This window comes from Diabrotica virgifera, chromosome 1 (genome assembly GCF_917563875.1).
Source record: "Diabrotica virgifera virgifera chromosome 1, PGI_DIABVI_V3a".
Lineage (NCBI taxonomy): Eukaryota > Metazoa > Arthropoda > Insecta > Coleoptera > Chrysomelidae > Diabrotica > Diabrotica virgifera.
Window position 1 is genome coordinate 120,744,795 of NC_065443.1, and position 27,200 is coordinate 120,771,994.

Genomic DNA, 27,200 nt, shown 5'->3' on the forward strand with positions numbered 1-27,200 from the left:
GACTACTAAATAGATACATAGAAAACAATGAAGACACAATAGCAATGGGCCCAGAAGAACCTACCCACTACCCAGGAAATGGACTTCCAACCCATATCGACATAGTTGTGGCCAAAAACCTAGGACTGCAATCAGAATTAATTACGCTGGACGAAGGATTAACTGACCAACACCCCATCCTACTAGAGATCGGAACATGGGAAGAGACAAACCCACCAAAGAGAACAAAAAAGAAAATAAAGTGGACAAACTACAAAAGACTAGTAAGTGAAGGAATAAATATAGTGCCAGTGATAAACAATCCAGAAGAAATAGAAGGAAAAGTCCTAGAACTCGAAAACATCATACAAGAGGCAATCAGAAGCAGCACAACAGAGGAAGAAGTCGAGATCTACATGGGAAGGTTCAAAGATATTCCACAAGAAACACAAGATTTGATAAGGGAAAAAAATAGAGCAAAACAATCAGCAAGAAGAACAAGAAATCGAATAGACAAATCCTGGGCAAATATTTTAAACAGAGAGGTCAAAACGGCCCTACAACTCCACCGTAGTAAAAAATGGGACAACTTTGTACAAGAGACGGAAGAACAAGACTCAAACATGAAAAATGTTTGGAAACTCCAGAAAATGTTGAGAAGCGACAGAAAACCCATCCCCCCACTACATGGACGACACGGTATGGTATACACCATAGAGGATAAAGCAGAGGCGATGAGGGCTACACTCGAAAGAGAATGCGACCTAAACTACCACCAAGACGAAGATGACGACTTCCTGGAAGAAGTTGAAGAACAAGAAGAAGGACCAGAAGACCCAGAGGACTTCATTCCCCCAACATCACCGGAAGAAATCAACGAACACATCAAAAACAGTTCGCCGAGAAAAGCGCCTGGCTTAGACGAAATAACAAACAGAGCCCTAAAATATTTGCCCAGAAAAGCTATAGTGTACTTCACAAACATAGTGAACGCGATACTAAGATACAAGATATTCCCAAACAGATGGAAAGAGGCCCATGTCATCATGATCCCAAAACCTGGCAAGAACCACACATTCCCGCAGAACTACAGGCCAATCAGCTTACTTCCAGCGATCAGCAAGATAGTGGAAAGAATCATCCTAAGCAGACTGCAAGCGGAAACGAACAGGCTAAATATCATCCCAGAAGCTCAATTCGGATTCAGAGCAGAGCACTCCAGCGAGCTACAAGTACTCAGACTAACCGAGTACATAGCAGCTGGTTTCAACGACAAGCAGTACACTGGAGCAGCGTTCCTGGACGTAAGTAAAGCGTTCGATAGAGTCTGGCACAAGGGGCTCTTATACAAAATGCGGGATTACGGGTACAGCGGGGCGATGACTAGACTAATTTCGTCGTACTTAAGCGGCCGGACTTTCAGGATTCGGATAGGACAAGTCCTGTCCGAGCTCGGAAACCCGGAAGCTGGAGTACCCCAGGGAGCGGTCCTGTCACCCCTGCTGTATACGATATACACCGCTGATGTACCTAGAACACCAGGTACCCTCATGAGCCTCTACGCCGACGACACAGCGATAGCGGCCAAACATAGAAATGTAGATATAGCAGTGACCAACCTGCAAACAGCGATAGAAGAAATAGAAGAATGGAGTATAAAATGGAAGATAGCCATCAACTCAGATAAAACGCAAGCGGTTCTATACAAGAAAGGAAGACAGCAGCCAGAGGAACAACTGACGGTGCAGAACAGACCCATCGAGTGGAAAAACGAAGCTAAATACCTAGGAGTCATCATGGACAAAGGATTAACCTTCCAAAAACACGTAGAAGCCACAGTCCGGAAGGCCAACATAGCAAAAGCAACACTAAGAGGACTCACAGGCAGGAAAAGTAAACTAAGACTGGAAACAAGGTTAAGACTGATCAATAGCATAATCCTACCGGTATTAACATACGCGTCTCTCGCATGGGGGCACGTAAGTAACACACACAAGAAGAAGATCCAAGCAGCCCACAACAACAGCCTGAGGGAGACCGCCAGAGTCCCAAGATATGTAGCTGAAAGATTCCTGTTCAGAGAACTCCAACAGGTGAGAGTCACCGAAATCATGACAGATAAGGCAAGGACCAAATTCGCGGAACTGGAGCACCACCCAAATTACATACTGCGAGAGACGCTAAGGTATGATGAGTTCCACCGATGGAAGCACAGACGTCCGAAGCAACAAATAGTGGGATAAGAGTACAAAAGTGATAAGTGATAGTAGTGAGTTCGTAGCTCGAAAACAAGTGCCGAAGACAGCGTTACATACGAAGATCAAGTACCACGACCGCCTCTAAGGTAAGTGAATTTTAGAAAATTACAGAAGGGCATAAGCCCCCAAAAAAATATAAATAAAATAAAAAAATGGCGAAAGCCCCCAAAAAAATTATAAAAAACCATAAAACACATACAAACTCGAGCAACGAGTCATCGGGCGGAGCCCATTAGGGCTCAGCACGATGACTCGGGGCCCAAGCAAGCAATTTTTTAGTTCCGCGGATAAGTAAGAAAGAAGATAAAGGCATAGAGCGCATCACGCTGGCCTAGTTTTTTGCATTCGATTAGGGTACCACAATGGAATCTTATTACCCAGGATTCCATTGTGAAGAGCATTTGGCTACGATAGTTGTGCTCCCATCGCGCATCAGCGTGCTATGGGGGGGAAAGGGATGGCCTGGGGCATTGGAGCGAGGTGGGGTGATCCCTGTATATACTCGGGTCAAAACACCTCGCCCCAATGAATTGTTACACCCGAATGTACTCTTTCGAGAGGGTGGACATTCCCACAGGTCGGGTTAAATCAAATTGCTTGCTTGCTTGGTCGTCGAAGAGTAAGGTCACTGCTAGCACACCCCACTCTTACCGACGAACAGCGAGAAGCCTGAGAGCACCAAGTGCTGAAGAAGCGGCGCACGGTTAGCCCTAAGCGATTAGTTTGGACTCAGTGTGAAAAACCAACGACGCTTGGCCGTGTAAACCAAAAAGGTAGACGGATTGCGGGGTTTCAGAGGAATACTCTGGCCCTGGGCTCGAGCGAGTTCGCTCGCCCCGAACTCTACCTAGTGTTCACATACGGCTCCAAGAACAAGTGCGAGTAAGGGGGCCAAACTAACCGCGAAAAAGGCTTACAACGAGGGACCCACCAGCAGCAGGGTAAACTGCACCCATCAGGTAGATATAGTCACTGTCTAACGCCGGAAAAGCACGGAGGGGTGGACAAGCCACCTTTATCCCTGGGGTTTACCCCCCAGAACACCTTGAGGCTGAGGTGCCCTCTGATCGCTAGACTTGCATCCTCCCAATTGTCATGCCTTCATCAGTAAGGTCCGTCAGTTCCACCCGGTCGCTTCGTCCTCGGACGACGACCTCGACAAACGTTGCCACCACTACAGCCACCAATACCACCAATACAGCCACCACTACAGCCAACCAGTTCGCTTCCTTGCAACAGGAAGGCACTGTACCACCACCCAGAGGCTACAACCGTGTCACGGCGGAGCTGGACCTCGAGACGCTTAGCGCGGAGATGCAAATCGTCCGCGATAAGTATCGCGAGGCCTACCTCCGCGTCGAGCGGGACGACGCCTCCAACCCCCTTCTGCAGCGATATGCACACGATTTTCCGCCTTTAACACCAGCACAGGCTGGTCCTCAGCGTCAGAGCACTCGGAATAGGCAGGGTGCTATACCAAAAATTCCCACCCAACCGTCTAAACAAGCACCCCAACAATCTCAACAACAACCCACGCAACAGCAACCCTCTCAACAACAAGCATCCATCAGCGCTTCCAACAATCCTGAACCCAACGATTTCGTCTTCCAAAGAAGACAACTAAGACAAATGTCTTATGCCAATGCCGCAGCCAATCCACGCCCCAAAACTCAAGCCAGAAACCAAAATGTCATAAACGCAATGTCCGAATATCTTATCAAAGATCTCCCAAAAGATCTGTGTAACAAACGCACCTTCTTTCGGCAAATAAATGCCACCACTCTCTTAGCCAACAAAATCCATTCTTGTAAAGTACTCTCTCATGGCATTGCACACCTTCGACTTTTCAATCCGATAAATGCAGGGGAGATAGAAAAAGCTATCCACACAGCAACTGGCCAAACCATGGTTACGGTTCACAGCCGTAGCAGAAATGCAAATACTTCCACTAAAGAGCCCACATACCTCCTCTGCATTACTGGTATGGATGTGGATTATTCTGAGCAGGAGGTCACCGACTTGCTCACCGAACAACAATTCCCAGTCGAAAGACTGTGGAGAGTCAAAGCCTACAAAACAGGCAAAGACTCTAAGGTGATCAAGGTGGTGACCAAATCCTTGGAGAAATTCACATCTGCTTTGAGCCGAGGCATAACACTCGACGGCGAAATCTACAATGCCGAACTTCCACATGGCTCCGACCCTACAATCCCCACCCCAAAATACTGCAGCAAATGCTGCATTAACGGACACTCTATCGACGAATGCCCTCAAAAAGCATTCGTCTGCCCCCACTGCGGCGGCAACCACAAATCCAGCGCCTGCACCAAACAGCAGGAACCCAAATGCCCGAATTGCGGCGGCGACCACCCCGCATACTCCAACAAGTGTCCACAAAGACACACTATCCCCTCCGCCCAACACGAAATACAGCCACTAACGATCGAAATATCATTCCCTCCATTCGAACTCCCAACGGAAACGAAAAACATCCTGTCAATTCAGACTGCTCTGCTACTGAACCTGTTGCCCGAACTTCGCGAACATATCGCTGCAATCACGGCTAATCTAATTAGCCAAGTCTACGACCACTCGACAGTGGTCCACGGGCACGGGAGCAATGTCACGGTGACATTCCGCTCCAACCACTAAAACCCTCCCTCTATGGATTTCACCCTAGGCACAGTCAACTGTCAGGGTCTCTCCAAAAAGAGACCCCTCATCAAGAATATCCTGTCGAAGCACAACATCCAGATCCTCGCACTCACAGATACTCTGTCGAAAAGCGATCCACACTTCGCAGGATATTCGATCATCCATCGAATCCGCTGTCAGGTTTCACGTGGGAATGGTATTCTCGAGAAACACGGAATACCGCACACCACACACACATTCCCACAAAATTTTCGTCCACCTGATGTGGACTTCCTGGCAATTGACGTGCATATCCCCAATAACGAAACCCTCACGATAGTCTCTTACTACAAACACCCGGGTCAGCCCCTCAGCAGGCACTTGCTTGAGTATTTTTCAACGCTTAGCAAGGCCGTGCTGATGGGTGACCTAAATTGTAGACACACTCAGTTTGGTGATCACCGTTTAAACCCAGAAGGCATCCGCCTCACGGATTATCTACTAGACCTTCCCATTTCAAGAATCACCAACACTGAATTCACGTTTTTGAACGCCAATGGGGCCTCTATTGTCGACCACATCCTAGTTACTAGTAACATTCTGGATCGGTTCGGGGATAGATGCCACATAGGCGATTCAATAACGTCAGACCACTTACCTCTTCTTGTCGACACCGACATACTAATTCCAAAACAACCAAACCCTCCAAGATCTATAAGAGACTATCGTCACGCTAACTGGACTGAATTCCAAAACTTCATCACACAAAATCTCCCTATGTTAGGCGAACTCGACACTAACGATAGTATCGACACCAGTGCAACCGAAATCGAGAACCTCATCACTGAGGCGATCACGCACGCAATTCCACTCAAACAAATAACCTATACATCACCGGCACTTCCACAATACATCATTGCCAAAATCCAACAAAAACGAAGTCTTCTACGTCAATACAAGGCCAACAGAAACCCACTAATCAAAATAGAGTACAACCGGATCTGTGCCAGGATAAAGAGGGAGATATCTGTCCTAACGGCTCGCCGGTGGGAAGATACTACATCAAAACTGGACTACAGAGACGGAGGTAAATTCTGGCAAAAATTCAAAGTCCTAACAAAACAAAAACTATCTCAACCATCCCATCTGTTGGTCAACAATCACATAGTCAATTTCCCAGAAGGGAAAGCCGAAGCATTCAGAAATTCGCTTCAAAACAATTTTCAAACTCCAGATAACCCGAACTTTGATCGCATATTTAAATTCAACACAGAATACATTGTAAATGTTACTCTCAACCACTACATTCCAGTCTATGATCCTATCATGGACCCCCTCACAAACAGGGAAACGGAGAGCTTTTGCCAAATCGGCAAAAACAGCGCTCCCGGACCTGATGGCATCAACCGAAGGTGCCTCAAAAAACTTCCAGAGAGTATCATTCCTCTTCTAACTAAAATATTCAATGCATGCCTCAAAAACAGCCACTTTCCTACTCCTTGGAAGGTGGCCAACACCATCATGCTTTTGAAAAAAGGCAAACCCCCAACCGACGTGGAATCCTATAGACCAATTTCATTAATCAATACTCTGGGTAAAGTTCTTGAGCTAATCCTAAAAGAGAGGCTCAATGACTTTCTCGAAAACCACAATATCATACCAAAATTCCAATACGGATTCCAGTCAGGTAGATCTACTAAACATGCATTAATAGATTTCACTACCAAAGTTACTCAAACCATCAACGATGGTTCATTCGCCATAGCCACATTTCTGGATGTGCAGAAAGCTTTCGACCAGGTCTGGCGCGACGGGCTTGTTCGGAAACTTCTGGACATCGGGCTACCATTGCAATTTACCAAAATTGTACACTCCTACCTCCACAACCGTACTGACAGAGTTAAAATAGGCGATCAAAAGTCCACCCCCTTCACTCCACAAGCTGGAGTTCCCCAGGGTTCAGTCCTAGCACCGCTGTTGTACATCATCTACAACAGCGACATCACTAACCAAAATATCCCAGGCACTCGGCTGTTTCTCTATGCAGACGACACGACTCTGCTCTCAACAACCTCTCGATACAACCCAAGACTCCTCTTCAGAAGAGCCCAGGCTCTGTTGGACGGCGTCGGCGAATGGTGTTGTAAGTGGAGAGTCACGCTGAACGCGAACAAAACAACAACAATTGTGTTTCGCGCCCCTTCTGTGTCAAATAGAATCATAGTCAATGAAGACGACCAATATCCACTGAGACTGTTGGGAGAAAGGCTTGTTGTTAGCCCGACTGCGAACTATTTGGGAGTACTGTTCACCAGGACTCTCAACTGGGACGCAGATCTAAAGGCAACTTTAGATAGGGTAAGGAACAGGGCCAGACTTCTCAACGCTCTCTCGGGAAAAATTGGCAAGACACACAAGAAGACTCTCATTCACACTTACAAGACCTTTATTCGACCCGTCATGGAGTACAAATCATGTATCTACTCTCTTTGTTCAAGACAAAAACAAGAGAGGTTGTTGAGAACAGAACGTAGAATCTTGCGTAGATGCAACTATGAGCACTGGCGATATCCCTCAAACGAAATCCATAACATCTCGAACACCCCCAAAATCACCGAGAGAATAAACTCTCTGAACAGGAACTTGACAATCAAAGTAATCAACGGCCCCCCTTCCGACACACAAGAATCTCTCAAATGTTTCTGTTCATCTTCCGGCCACGTACTCCACCGAAAGCCCAAACACAAAAAGATTCATGTACCGTCCGCTCTAATGCAAACATGCATTGACGAACTCCCGGTGGAGTACGAAAACATCCTTGAGGCTACCCCATTAGCCTACCGTACCCACATGTAACACATCCTTTTCCCTACCCCGAACAGGGAGAAGTTGGTTTTTTGCGGTTTCCCAACTTCATTGCACAATTATACCTGTTCGTCCCAAGAAAATAGCCGCAACTATTTTCTCCACTCGAACGCTCACTGTCCACGCTGCGCTCAAAAGCCACCTCCTGACCGCCGACGAGGGACGCAGGCTTGCCTGTCGTTGTACAAAGGTTTCTAGGGAGATTGGTCTAGAGCAAAGCACGGACAGTACACGTAAATGTCTATGGAACCAACAACAATCCATCAAAACTTTCTTCTCTGTTGACTTTTAGCCTTCTGGACACCACCGTCCGGCATAACCAAGGAAAAACACCAGGACACGACACTTGCCCCAGTACGGTTTTCGGGCTGTTTGCTTTACTGCCAACACAATACATTCACTTCAAACCCTGAAGAGGACAAAATCCTAAACGGGGAAGCACATTGAACGCATTTCTTCTAAACATTATCTAGACAAGCAAATCAAAACAATGGCTGACTGAGAGATTTCACCAGTGCGAGGTGGGGTGATCCCTGTATATACTCGGGTCAAAACACCTCGCCCCAATGAATTGTTACACCCGAATGTACTCTTTCGAGAGGGTGGACATTCCCACAGGTCGGGTTAAATCAAATTGCTTGCTTGCTTGCTAGATTTCACCAGTTCCAAATGAAGCGCTCTGTATACTGCACACGTAAATAAAACTATCCACGTTTTTTCACCTCCCTTTAAATATAAGGGCCCTGCTAAATCTATACCTACAATCTCAAAAACCCCAGCATCGTTTATTCTATTAGCAGGTAAAGGAGCAAAAGGTGTTTCAATTTGTTTACCGTTTAACTTTTTTACATGTGACGCATGAGTAAATTACAGAGTTTATAGTTTTCCTGGCTTTTGTTAACCAAAAATTTTCTCTGATTATTCCTAAAAGTATTTTCGGACCAGCATGACAACTTTTTTCATGTTCTTCAACTAAAAGTTTTCTTACTATTGTATTTTTGCTTGGAAGAATTATTGGGTACTTAAATTCTTGTGAAAAATCGCCATATGCAAGTCTGGTTTTTAACCTTAAAATTCCATTTTTGTCTTCAAATATTTCGAACTTCCTCAATCCCTTTATATTTTCTGTTAAATTTTGAGTTTGTGCAAATTTTATTATGCATGTTTCAGCTCTTTCTAGTTCTTGAGCATTTAAGTAATCAAATTTGTTGCTTGTCTTAGCTTCTACACATGTTCTTCTTCTTTTGTTCCTAACATTGTGGTAAAATCTAAGAATCCATACTACTAATCTCTGTACTTTTGAAAACTTTCCAAAATAATTTAACTTTTGACAAAATTCTTCCGAATTTTCTGCTAGATTAGTATTAACTAATTTCATACATTCTTTCATTGCTCCTTCTTCTGTAGCGCTTACTTCTCTTTTTGGCCACATATTTTCTGGTTCTTTGAGCCATTGAGGGCCCTTCCACCATTGTTTTTCCAAAAGTTGTTTCCCGCTACATCCTCGTGATAAAACGTCTGCAATATTCATATCACCTGGCACGTGGCGCCACTGATCTACTGTAGAATATTTTTTAATCTCTTTTACCCGGTTTCCTACAAAAGTATTCCAAAGACCCTTTGTTTTAATCCAGGTTAAGACAACCATCGAATCACTCCAGTAGTACGTTTTAAGCTCTGTAAAGTCTGTTACTTCTTTAACAGTTTCTAATAACCTAACACCTATCACAGCAGCCATTAATTCTAACCTAGGGAGAGTAATCGTTTTAACTGGACTTAAACGCGATTTTGCTAACAAAAGTTTGATTGAAATTGAATTTTGAAATTCTAGCCTAATAAAAACGCAAGCGGCATAAGCGTATTTACTAGCGTCAACGAAAACGTGAAGAGTTTTATTTATTATTAGGTTCTCTTCTTCTGGATATGCTAAATATCTATGTATGTTACAAAAATTGAGACATTTAACATTTTTTAACCAAATTTCGAAACGTTTTTTGATATCGTCAGGTAATTTTTGATCCCACGTCAATTTCAAGCTCCAAATCTCTTGTAATAAGATTTTCGGTATTAACGTAAATGGAGCAGTGAAACCAATAGGATCAAAAACTCTCTGCGTTGCAGATAAAATGCCTCTTTTTGTTCTAGGAATCTCGTCAAGACTGTCTAAATTTTTTATATCACACGCTAAAGTGTCAGTTTGGTAATTCCACTGTATACCCAAAATAGAGATAACCTTATTTTCTAATTTTTCATTGACGCTAGAAACATACGTATCGTTATTTTCATTAAAAGTCCACCCCCTAAGATCAAATTTTGCATTCTTTAGAATTTATGTTGACTCATCAATAAATTTTTTAAGTTCTGTTTCATTCCTAACGCTAAAAACACGATTGTCTACGTAAAATGCGTTAAGAAGTTGATTAGCTGTTTCTGTGTATGTTTTTTCCTTTTCTAAATGCAAATTAACTGTTGCTGCTAAAAGAAACGGACTTGGTTTTAGCCCAAAAACTACTCTACAATGTCTAAATATTTTTATTTCTCTTTTTTCATAGTTTTTCCACCACAAAAATCGTAAAAAATCCCTATCTTTCTCTGAAATGCTTATCTGCAAAAATGCCTTCGCTATGTCTGACGTTACCCCAATTTTATGTAACCTGAACTTTAAAATTAAAGGTATTATTAGCTCAATTAGATTTGGACCCTTTTCCAGTAAATCATTAAGAGAATTACCGTTACCATCTTTAGCTGATGCATCAAACACTGGTCGGATCTTCGTAGTTAAACTGGACTCTTTGACAACTGCGTGATGTGCCAAGTAGTGCTTATTCTTTTCCAACGCCTTTTCTTCTACTTCTTCAATGATTCCTGTATTTTCCCAATCTTGAAATATATTGTCATACTCTGTAAGCTTGTTCAGAGAAACTAACCGTTTTGTGGTAGAAAAAAGTCGCTTTTCAGCTAAATTAAAATTAGAGGTTATAGCCGGATAACCTTCTGCCCATGGTAAACAAACTTCATATCTATTTTCACTATTTACCACTGTACTTTCTTTAAATTTTTCTAACGTGCGAATGTCTAACTCTTCTCGACATTTCGTCTCTGCTGGATCTTTTATACCCAGAACATCTAAACTCCATAAAGTACTCAATGAGTCAGTAAAATAAGTTGAAACAAACGTGTTTATCTTATTATTACTTTTTTGTGTCCCCATAACGGTCCAACCAAACTTGGTTTCCAAAGCTACTAAAGAATCATTTATGTTTACCAAGTTTCCCGTTATGATGTGACATGTGACCAAACATGTCTGCCCCTATTAATAAATTAACCTCTAATTCTTTAGAAGCAGAATCATTTATATAAATATTTTTATCTTTTAATAAATTTAGGACCTTTTGGTCAATTAGTTTTGGAACGTAATTGCAAATTTTAGATTGTTCCAGTAAAGATAACCCTATGCTGAATGAATTTTCTAAATTTTCTATACCTGCCTTAAACAAACGATGAATCTTTGGAGCTCCCTGCAACCCACCAAAAACACCTTGAACTATATTTTCTTGTCCAATTTTAGTTAACCCTAAATCTTCCGCGCATTTTGTAGTTATATAGGAACGTTGCGAACCCGAATCTAGCAGTGCCCTTACTGTCATTGACCTTTTATTATCAGAAATAACCCTAACATTGATCGTTTGCAGTAAAGTTTCAGAAGCGACAGTTGTTAATGTATTTTCTAAAGATTCTGATTTTTGCAAATCTCTATTTTTGTTTTCTTTTTCATGCAAATCAGGACACATTAATGTAAAATGCTTGCGAGCGCATTTTATACATTTGACAGTTGTTTTGCATGTCCGAAAATTGTGAAACTGCTTTAAACATGAAGAACAACTCCGTTTTTTACTTATAATGGATTTTTTCTGCTCTAAAGTCATTTTCTGAGCTTTAATGCAGTCCTGACTGGCACGTGTATTGCTTTCGCAAAAAATACAAGAAAACTTTTGCTTACCCTTGGTTTTTAAACTCTCTGTATGTAAGGTTTTTACAGTATACTTATCGTCAATACTTTTTGGAACTGTGAAACTAGACTTAGCAAGTTTTACACGCTCTTCGGCCTCCACTTCTGTTTTCAGGAACTCTAGTAGACCCTGCAACTCATTATTAAATTTTAAATTATTAGAAGCCCTATTTCTTTCCCAAATTTTAAGCAACTCATAAGGTAGCGCGGATTCAACAAGTGGCAAAAGCATCGCTGCATACTTGTCGCTAGTAACACCTAGTGTTCCCAAAGCCCTAAGCTGAGTCTCCAACCTATCATTCAAAGTAGATAAAGCCATACCTGGGTCCTCCTTTGAGGTTTGTTGATTTAGAATTAAATTTAATTACTCCCTAACGTATACCTCAATTAAAATTTCGTCCCTTGCGAATCTATTTTTCAGTTGGTCAATGGCTATTTTATAATTTTCAGCGGAAGGTGAGAAGCTGTCGACAAGGCTTCTGGCTGGCGTGCCATCTTCTGTTGATTGGATCAGGTATTGGAACTTGTCTTCGTTTGGAAGGTCTGCGTCTTCATCGATTTTTCTAAACTGGCCCCAAAAATTTATCCAATTTTTGACATTTCCATCAAATTTCTTTATTTCAATTTTTGGCATATGAAAATTTTTGACAGGTTTTTCATTTCTTGTACCTTTATTTTCTTGATCTTTCAAAGTTTTTAAATTTTTGGTCAAATATTCACATTCTATTCTAAATTTTCCTACCTCGTCACGAAAGTTTTCTTTATCATTTAATTCCTTGCTAATTTCTTCCGCGCTGGTTTCTTCTGCGAATAGAATGTCTTTTTTGCTGTTGTCTAGAAGAAATACTCGCTCTGCTTTATCATCAACTTGTTCTTGTTGCAGGAGTCTTTGTATCGTCTTCTCGTCACTGGGATTCACCTCTTCAATTTCTTTAAAAACTTTTTTCAGGGATCCTTTTATTGTTTCCCTCTCTAGCTTTAGGTTCTGCATGTTTTTCAATTAACCAGGGATGCCAATAATGTAATTTCTTGTGTGTTTTATTTTTATTTTATGCCGAGAGAGAAACGTGAAAGTGTGACTTTTCTTATTAATTTATTTGACAACTTCTAAAAACAATATATTAATCGTAAAACTAAACTAGATATATGGTTACCCACAACAACGGATTATATGTAGTGTATATACTAGATTCTAGTGTCCCAACAATCTCACTGTTTAATATGTTTGGATGTCATCCCCCTCGGCGTTTGTCCTCCTCTAGGCCATCGAGAATCCATAGGCTATGTCCAGACGGTGGTAGCAGAGTCTGAATGCTCTTCGGCGTTCAGTTACCAGAAAGTGACTGGCTACCCCGGGAAACTCGAAACTCCATGAGCTGTATGGGGTTGATGACTTCCAAAACTCCTCATCCGGTCGAGGAATCAGGAACATGGACTGCTTAGGCACTTCAGAAAAACTTCAGGAACAGGAATCCTCAGCGTAGTTGATAAAATGTTGGGCGCCTCATAGGGGCACATTATAATCCATTGGATGGAACTATGCATTGATGCTCTAAATGGCCCGATGAGGCAGCCGGACGGTGTGTTGTGCTGTGAAACAGCGTCTTCATTTCTTTACATAATAATATGTAGTATATTTATAATATTATACAATTCGTATAAATAGGTATAATATAATTTCTTAAATTATGAAAATAAGTGGTTGATGAATAAAACTCTAGGCGGAAGCCCTAACCACGACAACGACTGAGAGATCGGCTCTTCGAACTGATATCGGTGAATCGCCTATCGTTTTATTTTTTTGAACAGAGAAACCAGGTAGTGGGGGCGATTTTCAGACGTCCAGAAATCGTCCGTATTTCGTCCAGTAGAAGCACGTCCAACATCGGACGTCCGAAGGACGTACATATTTAGTACACCGAAGGACGTCCAAAGGACGTTCATATTTATTCCACCCGAAGTACGTCCAACGTCGGACGTCCAAAGGACATCCATTTATAGTCCATAGACATTAGGACTAAAACTGGACCTATTTTGGGTACGTATATCTTCAACTTCAAAAATATGCTCTCAAGATTCATCTGTATAGTACAAATACATTGATAAAAATTATATTTTTGCTTATTAGAATTACATAATTAGCAAACTTATGTTATCTTGGTAACTAGAATAATAAAACATTGTAACAAATAATTTACAAATCAGATTTTCACACTTTACAAAAAAAAAAACAAAAACATGTTTTGGATATTAAACTGTACAATTTTGAATTAAATATGATTATCTCTTCGATTTAAACTATTTTATTAACATAATTAAGTTAATATTTTATTGAATTATTTTGCTATTTGATCCCGTAATTGGTATAATATATCCAATATGGACGATCAGAAAACGTTCGTATTTCGTCCAGTACGGACGTCCAAAGGACGTTCATATTTTGTCCACCGAAGGACGTCCAACGTCGGACGTCCGAAGGACGTACATATTTAGTCCACCGAAGGACGTCCAACGTCGGACGTCCGAAGGACGTCCGTTTTTAGTCCATGGACGTTAGGACCAAAAATGGACCTATTTTGGACGTCCAGAGGACGTCGTGTGTTATTAGGGATGCGAGTTTAAGCCCCAGCCTGGTCAACGGAAAACAAAAAAGGCTAACGCGTCAGTACAAAATTCTAATATGAATCTGAAGCTTAGACTGGAGTATGCGGGTGTCTGATCGGCCTATGAAGTAGCAGTACGGCAAAGGATAATGGCCTGCAGCTCTACAACTCTACGAAGCTCAGATTTCTGATCCTTTTCGAATTGGAAAGGACGCGACAGAACGCTTCTTTTCAAATAAACAAAGTTTAATTGTGATGAGTGGTTCCTGAGATATGACCGGTCAAATTTGACCCGCATTTGCGACGAGCTTATAAACTATAGGAAGGTAATTTCAAACCATGTCTTTTGCGTTAATGTTGAATTCGTGCAGTAAACTTTATAGGTCGTCTTCGCACTTTGCTACTTACACGGTGTTATCAGCGTATTTTTATCTCTCTATCGTATTTTTATCTCTCTATCGTCCATTTTGTACACTCTTTTTCTCTTCACTCGTTTTATTATTGCATCCAAATTTATGTTAAGCAGTAGAGAACTTAGTGAATCTTCTTGCCTGATTCCTGTGTTTATTTCTACAGGTTTTGTTGTTATTCCATTGACTTTCATTTCTATTTTATTTCTTACATATTGAAAACTGATAGAAAACATATTATGTTTTATAATATCCATTGGAAAATTTTTGTCACAGTAGGTGTATCACACCTTTTAATAATTGTATTCTATCAAATGCTTTTTCTAAGTATATAAAACAGAAAAGGCTAGTTTATAATATTCTAATGATTTCTTTGCTATTTTCAATATCAGAAAAAATTGAAAAAATGGTTACATGGTTACATTGTCTTCCACTTCTAAATTCTGGTCGTTCATCCGATATATTTATGCACGCCATTGTTTTTCTATATGTATTACATTTTTTCGATATATTTATGAAGGCCAACATTTTCTCAACCTCAAAATACTCCTGTTAGGTTCTTCTATCATTACTGTTAATTCAATTATAAGTATTTATTGCTTAATTTTGCTTAAAACCTTTATAAACAAATTAATTTACAATATCCTTGCAACTTTACAAAAAACTGCAACTTTAAATGGATATAACTATAATACAAATAAAGATAAATTAATTTAATAATTCGCAGATCTTTATTATCTATGTCCTTTGTTTCAAGAATAAAGATCTGCGAATAATTCTCAATCTATATAGGAATAAGAAAGCTAACATCAAAATAGAAAATGAAATATCACAAGCAATAGAAATACGCAGAGGACCCAGATAGCCTGTAAACTTGTGGCAAGTTTTATTCTTCTTTGATTTTAAATTGCTGCGTCAAATATGACCAGGCAAGTTTGTGTCAAGTTTGCTGCAATATTGTTATGACAAAGATGATGATTCAAGTTTGTAGCAACTTTGCTGCAAGCGTACAGTTGCAAAGCCACGTCACACGTGCCATCTATTTGGTTGACTTACACGTTACGGTCGGTTCGGTTCGGTTTCGTTCGTTACCCTGACTGATGTCACGCCCACGAAAACGAGAGTGTTGCCACCGGTGGTAAATTGTCCTTTCTGCGAGAATTTTCAACATAAAAAGGAAATAACTTATAAGGGAATCTTTGCTCCAGTCCAAATTGTAAAATATTTATAAAAATCAAAATATTTGAAAATAATTCAACATATTCTCACAGATTTTTTAAATAGGAGCATAGAAGGGAATTTTATCATAAAGTGGGAATTTTTAAGGTACGTTGAGGGAAAAAGCTTACTCGACAGCTGGCAACACGGGAAAAGTAACCTGCCATCCTGCCAAGAGGTGATAATTTGTGGTTAGGTATGTCCTCTCCTATATGTTGATGTTTTTCTTTGATTTTTTACATTTACCGTGCACTTCTCCGAGACTATTACTTTAATTAGGTACTAAGCTGAAGCTTGTTTTCTTCAGTTTTTCATAGAGCACCTGCTTGCGGTGATTACCCACATAACAATGATGTTCGTATCATGTTCTAAGCATATACTACCAACATTCGTCGGAGTATATTCTTTTTAGTATATGCGTAGTACACAGTGGTGTCATGGTGTGGGAACGCGTGGGAACGCCGTTCCCACACTGGTTAAGAAAAGAAAAAAAATAATAGAGGATTTAGGTTTTGTAAACAAAAATTAGCAATGCGTTCCGGCACTGCGTTCCCGCACTGCTAATTTTGCCATGACACCACTGGTAGTACAAGTATAGCATGTACCTTAAAAAACATTCTAAATTTCATGTTCTTTGCATATACTTTAAAGTATATTCTCGTACCGAATATACTGAGTACATTCGTGTACGTAGTAACTCGGAATATTCGTAAAAGTTTATTCTTAGAATATACCTTTATCGAATATTCTTAGCACATACTTATAAGTAGATACTCAGAATATACCTTTATCGAATATTCTTAGCACATACTTATAAGTACATTCTTAACACATGCTTATAAGTAGATACTTTTAAAATATCTTAAAAATAATATGTATGTATAGGAAGTATGAATAATATTAGCCTTATAGATTATCAACTTCGTTATATTTTAGAATAATTAATAAAATTTATGTATGTAGGTAGAATTGGACGAATTTCATTTCAAAATTGTTGTATGGTAAAAAAGTTTAAACATTAATTGTATATTAACGTTTATTATTAAAAATTCGTTTTCATAATTGAAATAACTTTACCATTTCGAGTTTATCATGAGTACCTATTTTTACATCGTTGGAATTTGAATTTAGGTACATTCAATTCAATACGGGCCATTCCAGAAACAAAGCATGCCAAACCACCCCCTTATCTATGGCCAAAACCTTAGAGGATGGAAAATTTTTTACCCACGTAAAAAATTTTCCATCCTCTAAGGCCAAAACCCACGGCTTTGGTGTTGCCAACCGTCGAGTAAGCTTTTTCCGTCAACCTTAAAAATTCCCACTTTTATAAAACAATCCCTCCTGTTTACAAAATCTGAGAAGATATGTTTAATTATTTTCAAATATTTTGATTTTTTTAAATATTTTACAATTTGGACTGGAACAAAAATTCCCTTTTGAGTTAACTTTTCCCTTTACGTATCACCTTTTATGTTGAAAATTCCCTCAAAAAGTGAAATTTCCCTCCGTTTGGCAACACTATAACGACCGGTGCACCCATGGTGTTATTCCACAATACATATCGCCCATCCCACTATCCCCGTCTTGTCTTATTCTGACCATTTCTTACCTGAACAACGGTAAAATATGAAATCTAAAATAGACATTATTCATAGATGAGGGGGTTGGGTGACATTATTTATTTTTATCTATGCAGTGTTAAGGATGAAGACTAATGATAAAGTACTATAGGACCAAAGAACATACATAATCTCCTTTATTTTGTTTGCGGTGCTTCAAAATAGGTATAATCTATTTTGATAACTCAATATTATTTAATAAATACATATAAGTAAGTACATATAAGTATATAAATTTTAGTTACTCATACATAGTTTAGTTTAGCTAAATATTATAATATAATAGTTTATATAGATAACTAAAATTTATAAATATGTACTTACTTTTTAAGTAATATTGCAGAATGTAGGTATTAACTACATTCTCATTTGCCATTAAAATATGTAAATATAATAGGTATTTGGTAGAACCAGTAGAACCTAAGATGATATTAGGTGATGCTGAAAACATACTTCTGAGCAATATAGCACTTGATAGCACTTTCTTAAAATATCCTTAAAAATATATTCTTCTAATACAAAGATGTGCAGTATATAAGCTATGTGCTAAGTATATAAATAGAAGGTTTATAGCACTTCCTTGGAATATTCTAAAAAGTACGTTCTTAGTATAAACTAAAAAGATATGCGGTAGTACGTTCCAAGTATATAAATAGAAGGTTTATAGCACGTCCTTGGAATGTTCTAAAAAGTATATTCTTAGTATATACTGAAAAGAAGTGCGGTAGTACATTCTAAGTATATACATAGAACGTTTAAGTACTGTAATGTAGTATATACTCAGTATGTGCTCTGCACATTCGCAATGGTAATTACGCATATTCTTAGTATATACTTTTTCTGGAAAGTATGTTCTATGAATCTGCTAAGAACATGAAATTGTTATGTGGGTAGGTACAGATTGGTATTCTTTTTACTTTGGTGAAATTGAGGTAAGTTTTTTTATGTTTTTCGTAGCTTCTAACTGTATTTACATACATACTATCTAAAATAAACATATTATTATATATTATTTATAAATGAGTTTTAATTTTTATTGTAAAATTGTTAGCTTAACATGTTTTTATCTCTTTTAATAGTAAATATAAATTCTGTTCACACAGCAAGACTTTATAACAATTTCTTTTATTTGTTTCAGAGCTGAGACAAAACGGAGCATCGGAATCTGAAGCTGGCGGGTTTTAATGTAAGTTCCAATAAATAATTTTAGACAATAGATTGTATTTTAGTTGAGTGATTACTAAATAAATAGTTATATAAAATGGTATTGTATATTTTATTCACATTGTTTTATTCAAATTGTGGATAGTATGTCAAAACAAACCTTAAGCAAGTTTGTATCAAGTTTGAAAAAACAAACTTCATGCAACAAAATAAAAACAAACCTTCAGCAACTTTATTATATCAAGTTTGAAAAAACAAACTTCATGCAAGTTTGTCACACTCCAACTAGCAAGTTTGATTTAAACTTGCTGCAAGCTTGCAAAGTTGCCATGGCAAACCTGCAGCAAGCTTTCATGTTTGATGTATCAAACTTTTTGCAAGTTTGAAACAAGTTTATATTGCTATCGGGGGAGTAAGATAAGGATGCATTTTATTACCACTGCTATTTAATGTATATAGTGAAAGCATCTGCCAGGAAGCCCTTTTGCAACCAAACGAAGGAATCTTAATTAATGGAGAGGTTATAAATAATATTTGATACGCGGACGACAATCTAGGTACTAGTTGCAAGAACAGTAGAACAATTACAACGATTACTTTCAAATGTAAATATTGTTTGCAACAATTATGGTATAAAATTATCAATATCAAAATAACCAAGTATATGGTCTTAAATAAAAACATGATACAAACAGCACATATTAGTATAAACGGCATTCAAATTAAAAAATATCAAGTTACAAATACTTGGGAACTTTAATTAACGAAACTGGAGATCAAAACAATGAAATAAAAAGACGTATCGAAATTGCCAGGGCCACTCATAAAGATGAGAAAATTCTTCTGCAACAAAGATATAAGCAACCCTCTACGATTAACAGCCGATTTCTCATATCGAGTTTTAACTCCAGTTTAATCTGAACTTCTAGTGAACGTCAGTTTAAAGTCAAAATCGTCTTTTTCAATCCTGGTTTAACCGATGGCAGTTTAAACTCTGTTCAACTTGAACGCTGAACGTTTGACTACGTAACTTTATATAGAAACAGCATAAAACAGGTCACACAAAATGGCGATAGTTTTTACCTTTTGCCATCTATTGGCATTTCTCAAAAGCTGTAGAACGCGAGCTGACAATGAGAATTGCATTTACAAACAAAACCGAAGTTCAGCGATGGTGCACGCCAGGTTTTCTCAACACGACTCTAACTTATCAGCAGAGTCTACGAGAAGTGTACGGTAAATTGAAGCTGTAATTACAAAAAAAGAAATATGTATGTCTTTATACTCACTTTGTAACGCTCAAAAAATTACGGGATCTGGATTTCAATGCATATTTTTTTTTAATTCTCGTATCAAAGTTACGCGTGAAGTTAGTCGTATTGATGACAGTTGAGAAAACGTGGGCGAATATCAGGAATGAACAAATTTCATTTGAATTTTTTATCTAATTTAGTTTACAAGCTCGAGCTTTATACATAATAAAGCTACATTGCTCATAACCATTTTTTGACCACTTGGATCGAAATGCACCTTCGAAATTCCACCCTCGATTTGTCGATCTGAATTGCAAAGGTTACTGTGACCCTTATTCGGCGCCTAGACTACTTATATGCAATAGACAAAATAGCTGATGGCTATTAGTTATGAAGCTAATAGTAGTTAATAAATTAAAGTAAATATTAAGGAAACATTTTTATTAAATACAATAAAATAACATGTTTTATACATTATTTACATTTATAATTGTGGGGCCTACACTTAGGACAGCATTCTCCTGGACATACTTTAAGTATTTGTCCTTCTGCACATTTCAATAAAGGACAGTCCTTATGCCTAAATACTTCGCATCCGCATATATCATAGGTATGGTTAGAAACTTCACAGTGTCCACATTCGGGACAGGGTTTTGGTTCGTAAATAGTGCAGTCACATGCATCTACACAATCTGTTGGTATTTCGCAAAGCCCACAACTTGGACATGTGATATGCTCCCATATGATACATCCACACTCATCTAATTTACCTGAGTCGACATCACAAGGTCCAGCACAAGGACATTCTTTGTATACAAATATTGGGCATCCGCACTCATCATAACATCCAGTGGGTTCCTCACATTCATTGCAAGAAGGACACTCGATGGGTTCGTATATGGGGCAACCACATTTGTCATAGCTACCTGATTTTTGCTGACAGGGTTCACATGGAGGACAATCCTTGGGTACGTATATTGGGCAGCCACATTCGTCAAAACATCCAGTATCTATTTCACATATGTTGCACGGAGGGCACGGTTTTAGTTCGAATAAAGAACAGCCGCATTCATCAATACAACCGGTTTCTTCATCACAAGGTCCGCACAGTGGACATTCTTTATGTTTGTATATTGTACATCCACATTCATCAGTGCAATCTGTTGCTACTTCGCAACAGCCACCAATAGGACATGGTTTGTGATGATATATGGTACAACCACATTCGTCAATACAGTCTGTAGGTTCTTCACAAAAACCGCAAGTAGGACATGGCTTTGGTTCAAAGATTATGCATCCGCATTTGTCCACACATCCGCTATCGATATCACATGGTCCAAAACAGGGACATTCCAAAGGTTCATAAATGGGGCATCCACATTCATCGTAACATCCAGTCTCCACTTCGCAGCAGTCAGGTGGACAACATTCCTTTGGTTCATAGATAATACAACCACATTCATCGTAACATCCAGTCTCCACTTCGCAGCAGTCAGGTGGACAACATTCCTTTGGTTCATAGATAATACAACCACATTCATCGGTGCAATTTGTAGCAACATCACAAGGCCCGCAAGGAGGACATTCTGTTGGATAGAATATGGGGCAGCCACAACCATCTACACAGCCTGTCTTTGTAAAGCAAGGCTCACAAGTGGGACATTCCTTTTGACGATATATCTCGCAACCACAGTCATCTATACAGCCACTTGGGACTTCACATGGGTCACAAGAAGGGCATGGAATGGACTCACAAATAGGACAGCCACAATTATCAAACCAGCCTGTCTCTTGTTTACAAGGTCCACAACATTCACAAACTATTGGCTCAAATATTGGACAGTCACACTTATCTAAGCAGCCGTTGTGAACTTCGCATGGTCCGCAAACAGGACAATCTTTAGGAATACATTTATGACAATGACATTTATCAAGCTCGTGGGATTTCTTTTCGCAAGGTCCACATTCGGGACATTTTTTAGGCACACATTTGGGACATCCACAATGATCTAACTTCCTTTCGTAACAAGACTCACAATAAACTTCGTTACATGGTTTTTTAACACATTCTGGACACTTTTTCCCTGGCACATAATGAGGTTCTGAACAACTATCACAGTCTGGACAAGGTTCTTCGTGATGATGATGATATTCTTTGGCTAGAACCGTACCAAAACAAATAACCAAAACTAATATTAACTTCATTTTTCCTTTTTTATATACTACCATAAATTTAATGAGTTAAAGTATTTGTTACATGGCATTTTATACTAATTGTACAGATTATACATTTGGTCACAAAACCACGTTCAACGATTAGCCCCACGTGTAATCGTCCTTTTAGATAGGCTTAAAGCTATACTATCTTTCTAGTTAAATGGGTGAATATATCTCGTTTCATTTTTTTATTATTCCCTATATAAAAGTAACAGTATTAAGAAAGCAGCTAAAAAGATATCGTATCGGCAAAGCGTGCTTGTGGCGTAATTTGCACAGCAAACTAATTTGACAGAATTGATCATATTAGTCACCAATAAATAGTCCATTGAAAGGTTACATTTTTTAGTTCTCAGCGTGTATTTTTCAGAGTGCAAAATTGTATTTTTTGATGTGTTGGGGAGGTAAGTATAAGCTTTAGTTCAAGGTTGGCTTCCACCGGCCATCTTGGAAAAAGGGGTACAAAGGGTTTTCGCGCTGTATCTCGTAAACGAGTAACCCTATAGAAAATTTTATGAGGCATTATTTGTTGCAAATTAAATTGTCTACATTTTTTTTCCGATTACTTTATATCGTAAAATAGAAAAAAATGTTATAAAAAAATAACTACAATTTTTTGGAAAAAATTTTTTACAATAAAATGACATCACAGTGGTATTTATTATAGGGAATTTTTCCACTAATACTTTTCACTACAAACTTGTTTATTTTATTAATTTTTCTGGGTTTTACAGTGCGTCGAAGTTGACCGGATTCTTGAAACTCTTTATAAGATGATAAAATGGAACCATTAGACTTAGTTTTCTATGATATATTTTTTTTCTATGACCGTTTAATAATATACTTATTATTCACTATTTTTGAATAGATAATAACACCCATTACTTTACCCGTGAGTAATAATTCATTACTCACGGGCTGAAGTTACTCGCGGGTCATTACTCACTGGTTGAAGTTAGATTCAAGTGGTGCATGGCACCTTTAACCCGGGAGTAGTCGCGTTCACTTCTGTAACGTCGATAGTCGCGTGTGAGATGCTATCTCAAAATACGAATTTAAAACAAATTTTTATTTTGTACTATTTTTATCTACTTTTTATATTGAAAATATATATTTCTAACACTTTTATTTAAAAAACCTGTGTTAATGGCCACCTGCCGACATCGGCCACCTGTCCTAACGGCCAGTTTAAAAATTTCCCTAACCAATTATATGTAGACAACAAAAACTGACAATACCGTCCACCTTTCTACATCGGCCAATAGTTCTTTCATTTTTAGTGGCCGTTACTGACAAATTTTACTGTACACTAAAACCTGTGTTAACGGCCACCTGTCAACATCGGCCACCTGTCCTAACGGCCAGTTTAAAAATTTCCCAAATTAATTATATGTAGACTACAAAAACTGGCAATAGCGGCCACCTTTCTATATCGGCCAATAGTTCTTTCATTTTTAGTGGCCGTTACTGACAGGTTTTACTGTATTACGAAAAACGAAATTTTTATTTTGTACTATTTTTATCTACTTTTTATATTGAAAATATATATTTCTAACACTTTTATTTAAAAAACCTGTGTTAATGGCCACCTGCCGACATCGGCCACCTGTCCTAACGGCCAGTTTAAAAATTTCCCAAACCAATTATATGGGGTGTATTCTGTAACATTTCCGTTAAATTTAAGAGGCCTCTAAAATTTAACTTTTAACGGTCCTCTAAAACTTTTCGGTTAGATTGTCATTCTGTATACACATATTATAGAGGACCGCTAAAATAATATTATTTTAGAGGAATCCTCTAAAAGGTTTTGGAACAAATACGGCAACGTCGCACGTTGATCGTTTTGAACTACTTTTAACCTAGAGATTGACCGAAAACTGACTGTTAGAGGCCAAAAACCTTAAGAAGAAGAAGAAAATGACAGTTTCCTAGAAAATAATATTTATATTTAATTATTTTTTAGTAAAACTCATATTTTCCAATTAAACATTTTTATTTATAAAGTTATACATTAAAATATTGCTGAAAAAATGCATATCTTATTTTTCTTCTCCCCTTCGACACTAATTTTGGTCAAATAAATGGTCTATTTTCAATGACATTAAGGTCATCTTATTAATCTGCATCTGGTTATAAACCTTCTGAAACTTTACCTTTGTAATCATTTGGTACGTTTTGTAATGTTCCACAATAACTTTAAATAATTTTACCTGCATTAATAGGATTTAATTGCTTTGACAAACATCTTTGACTTCCAACACTTTTTCAATAACATTTCTAGGTACTTAGGTAGGTACCTACTTCCTTTGAAATGGTAATTGTAGTTATTTACTTTCAGGTCAATTATTTACTTTGTGTTTATGTTGTAATCTGAAATCAGCTCTACAAAAAGAAACAAACATTTGAATTTTGTTACTTATAGGTGTAGTGTGTCAATTGTAAAGTAAAAATGAGACTTACCTTTCATTATTATTTATTAAGTACTTCTTCGCCAAATACATTATAAAAAGCCATTTTCCATTTTTAAATATTTATCTCCAGTATAATACAAGAATAACAAACTACTATTCATACAAACATAACCCAACAAAAATAATCAAACCACATTTAACGGACTGCTAAAAATTTAGCGGGTACGTTTTGACATCCTCTAAAATATTTTTATTTAGAGGGAGTTTTAACGGTTTAGGTTATGATTTTAACGGATGTATGATTTACAGAATACCAAAATATTTTTAGCGGGCGCTAAAATTTTAGAGGCCACTAAAATTTAACGGAAATGTTACAGAATACACCCCTATGTAGACTACAAAAACTGGCAATACCGTCCACCTTTCTATATCGGCCAATAGTTCTTTCATTTTTAATGGCCGTTACTGACAAATTTTACTGTACACTAAAATCTGTGTTAACGGCCACCTGCCAACATCGGCCACCTGTCCTAACGGCCAGTTTAAAAATTTCCCAAATCAATTATATGTAGACTACAAAAACTGGCAATAGCGGCCACCTTTCTATATCGGCCAATAGTACTTTCATTTTTAGTGGCCGTTACTGACAGGTTTTACTGTATTACGAAAAAGGATGAAATGTGAGATTCTATCTAACGGCGCGACTACTCGCGGGTTAAAGCTAATTGGCTCTCCCCAAAGCCATAAATTCCACAAAAAGAAGAAGAAGAAAAAAAATCCCTACGCATTACTACACCCTTCCTCGAGGCACGAAAAAACGAAATTTTTTCAAAATTGAAAAATTTTTCATCAAGTTATCGCGAAAAGGAAAAAATTGAGATTCTATCTCACCGCGCGACCACTCGCGGGTTAATATACCTATTAGCAAATAAAATTACTTAAACTTGTTTATTTAATAAAATAATCATTGTAATTTATATGAACAATTAAATTTGAAAAATGTTTAAAGGATTTTTAACTTTAACAATGGGTTAGTATATTTTTTACGTTTAAATTTCAACATTTGACATTTTAAGATTGACGTTATTATAAGGTAAACAATAAACAATCGGTATTAATTTCGTAAAACGACTTACGGATATGAAATTCATATCAATGAATTCTGTTTTACTTAGTGTTCATTGTACAATAGATTTTAATTGAGAGCACACGTCCTTTTTCATGTAATTGCCTCAAAATAAGTGTCTTATTTTTTAAAAGACACCGCCATTCCATGACGTAATGACAACTGTTTGATTGTTTCATAAGCTCAACGAGTGTAATTCTAACAGTGTTGCCATAGTTATATAAAATATATTTTCTTATGAAAAATAAAATATTTCGTTTTAAATAATGTTAGTAGTTGATAATTTTATTTTTCTACTAATCCAAATAAAAAAGGCCGTAGGAAAAGTATAGTATTCTACTTGCATCTAATGGCTATTACTCACTCTGATGATTTACGACACTCGCCAACGGCTCGTGTCCCAAACTTCATCATAGTGAGTAATTGCATTCTCGATGAATAATATACTATTATTCATATACATATTTACATATGTATACTGTGAGGTATAGGTTACGGATATAGAAAATTATGCTCATTTTCATAGTTGATTTTTTCGCGAACAGATTAACGGATGACACTATTTTTTTTTATTATTTTACATTTTCTTAATATTTACACAGTTGTGCAAAAGTTTACTAAAACTTATTTTTTGTACTTCTACCGGGTGGAAGAAAAGAACTGTTTTTCTTATGTTAAGTTTGAGACACACTGTAGGGAAGACGAGGTACAAATACGAGTGTACATCGGAATTGTATTGTTATTCTTATGTTTAGTAAACATTTTGTTTTTGAATGTCCCTGATATCTTTAGAAATAAAGATAATAAAGTAGAAATATTGTAAAGTTGCCGGTGGGGGATAGTGTCTAAGTGTATTATAGTGATACTGTATTATAATCGGTGTATGCGAGAGAAAGTATTCGAAATAATGAAATAAAAAATAGGATCAAATTTGTTATCTCATTATTTCGAATACTTTCTCTCTAATACAACGAATACAATACTGCGCATAAACGCCATCCCCCACCGGCGACTTTAGAATCTTTGCACTGTAGACGGTTTTGTAGTTTAACATGTGCTTCAAATGAAACAAAACTAAATTAACAATAAAAAATAACATTTAACAAAACTTTAAGAACAGAAAGACAAATAACGTCAACCATTATTATCGACACCTAAATAAGATATTTGTCGACCAGGTAAGCGGTATGCACAGCGCAACATAAGAGAGACGAGATTGTTTAATGGAGGCTCTGTGATGTTTTGGGGTGGAATTTTCTTGAGAGTAAGTACGGATTTGGTGTCTACATGGAGGCTGTTTAAATAGAGAGAGGTATATTACAACTTCGAACACTCTATTCTTTTCGCACTATATACCTATAAGAAATAATTTCATCTTAGTGGTACGATAAGCCATGGCCTCCTCACGTGTCGCATGTCGTAAAATAAAGC

The 27,200-nt window shown here is 37.8% G+C and overlaps 3 protein-coding genes across 3 annotated transcripts; all 3 read right to left on the reverse strand.

Annotated features, from left to right (window-relative positions):
• Window positions 1-10,065: 10,065 nt before the first annotated feature.
• LOC126891617 (uncharacterized) lies at window positions 10,066-10,947 on the reverse strand. The gene has a single exon (XM_050660805.1). It carries the CDS (start codon window positions 10,945-10,947, stop codon window positions 10,066-10,068), a length of 882 nt encoding a protein of 293 aa, XP_050516762.1.
• Window positions 10,948-10,987: 40 nt separating this feature from the next.
• On the reverse strand, window positions 10,988-12,064 carry LOC126891619 (uncharacterized). The gene has a single exon (XM_050660821.1). It carries the CDS (start codon window positions 12,062-12,064, stop codon window positions 10,988-10,990), a length of 1,077 nt encoding a protein of 358 aa, XP_050516778.1.
• Window positions 12,065-20,489: 8,425 nt separating this feature from the next.
• Window positions 20,490-22,220, reverse strand: LOC114324339 (prestalk protein-like). The gene has a single exon (XM_028272143.2). The coding sequence runs from the start codon at window positions 22,218-22,220 to the stop codon at window positions 20,490-20,492; it is 1,731 nt and encodes a 576-aa protein (XP_028127944.2).
• Window positions 22,221-27,200: the final 4,980 nt, after the last annotated feature.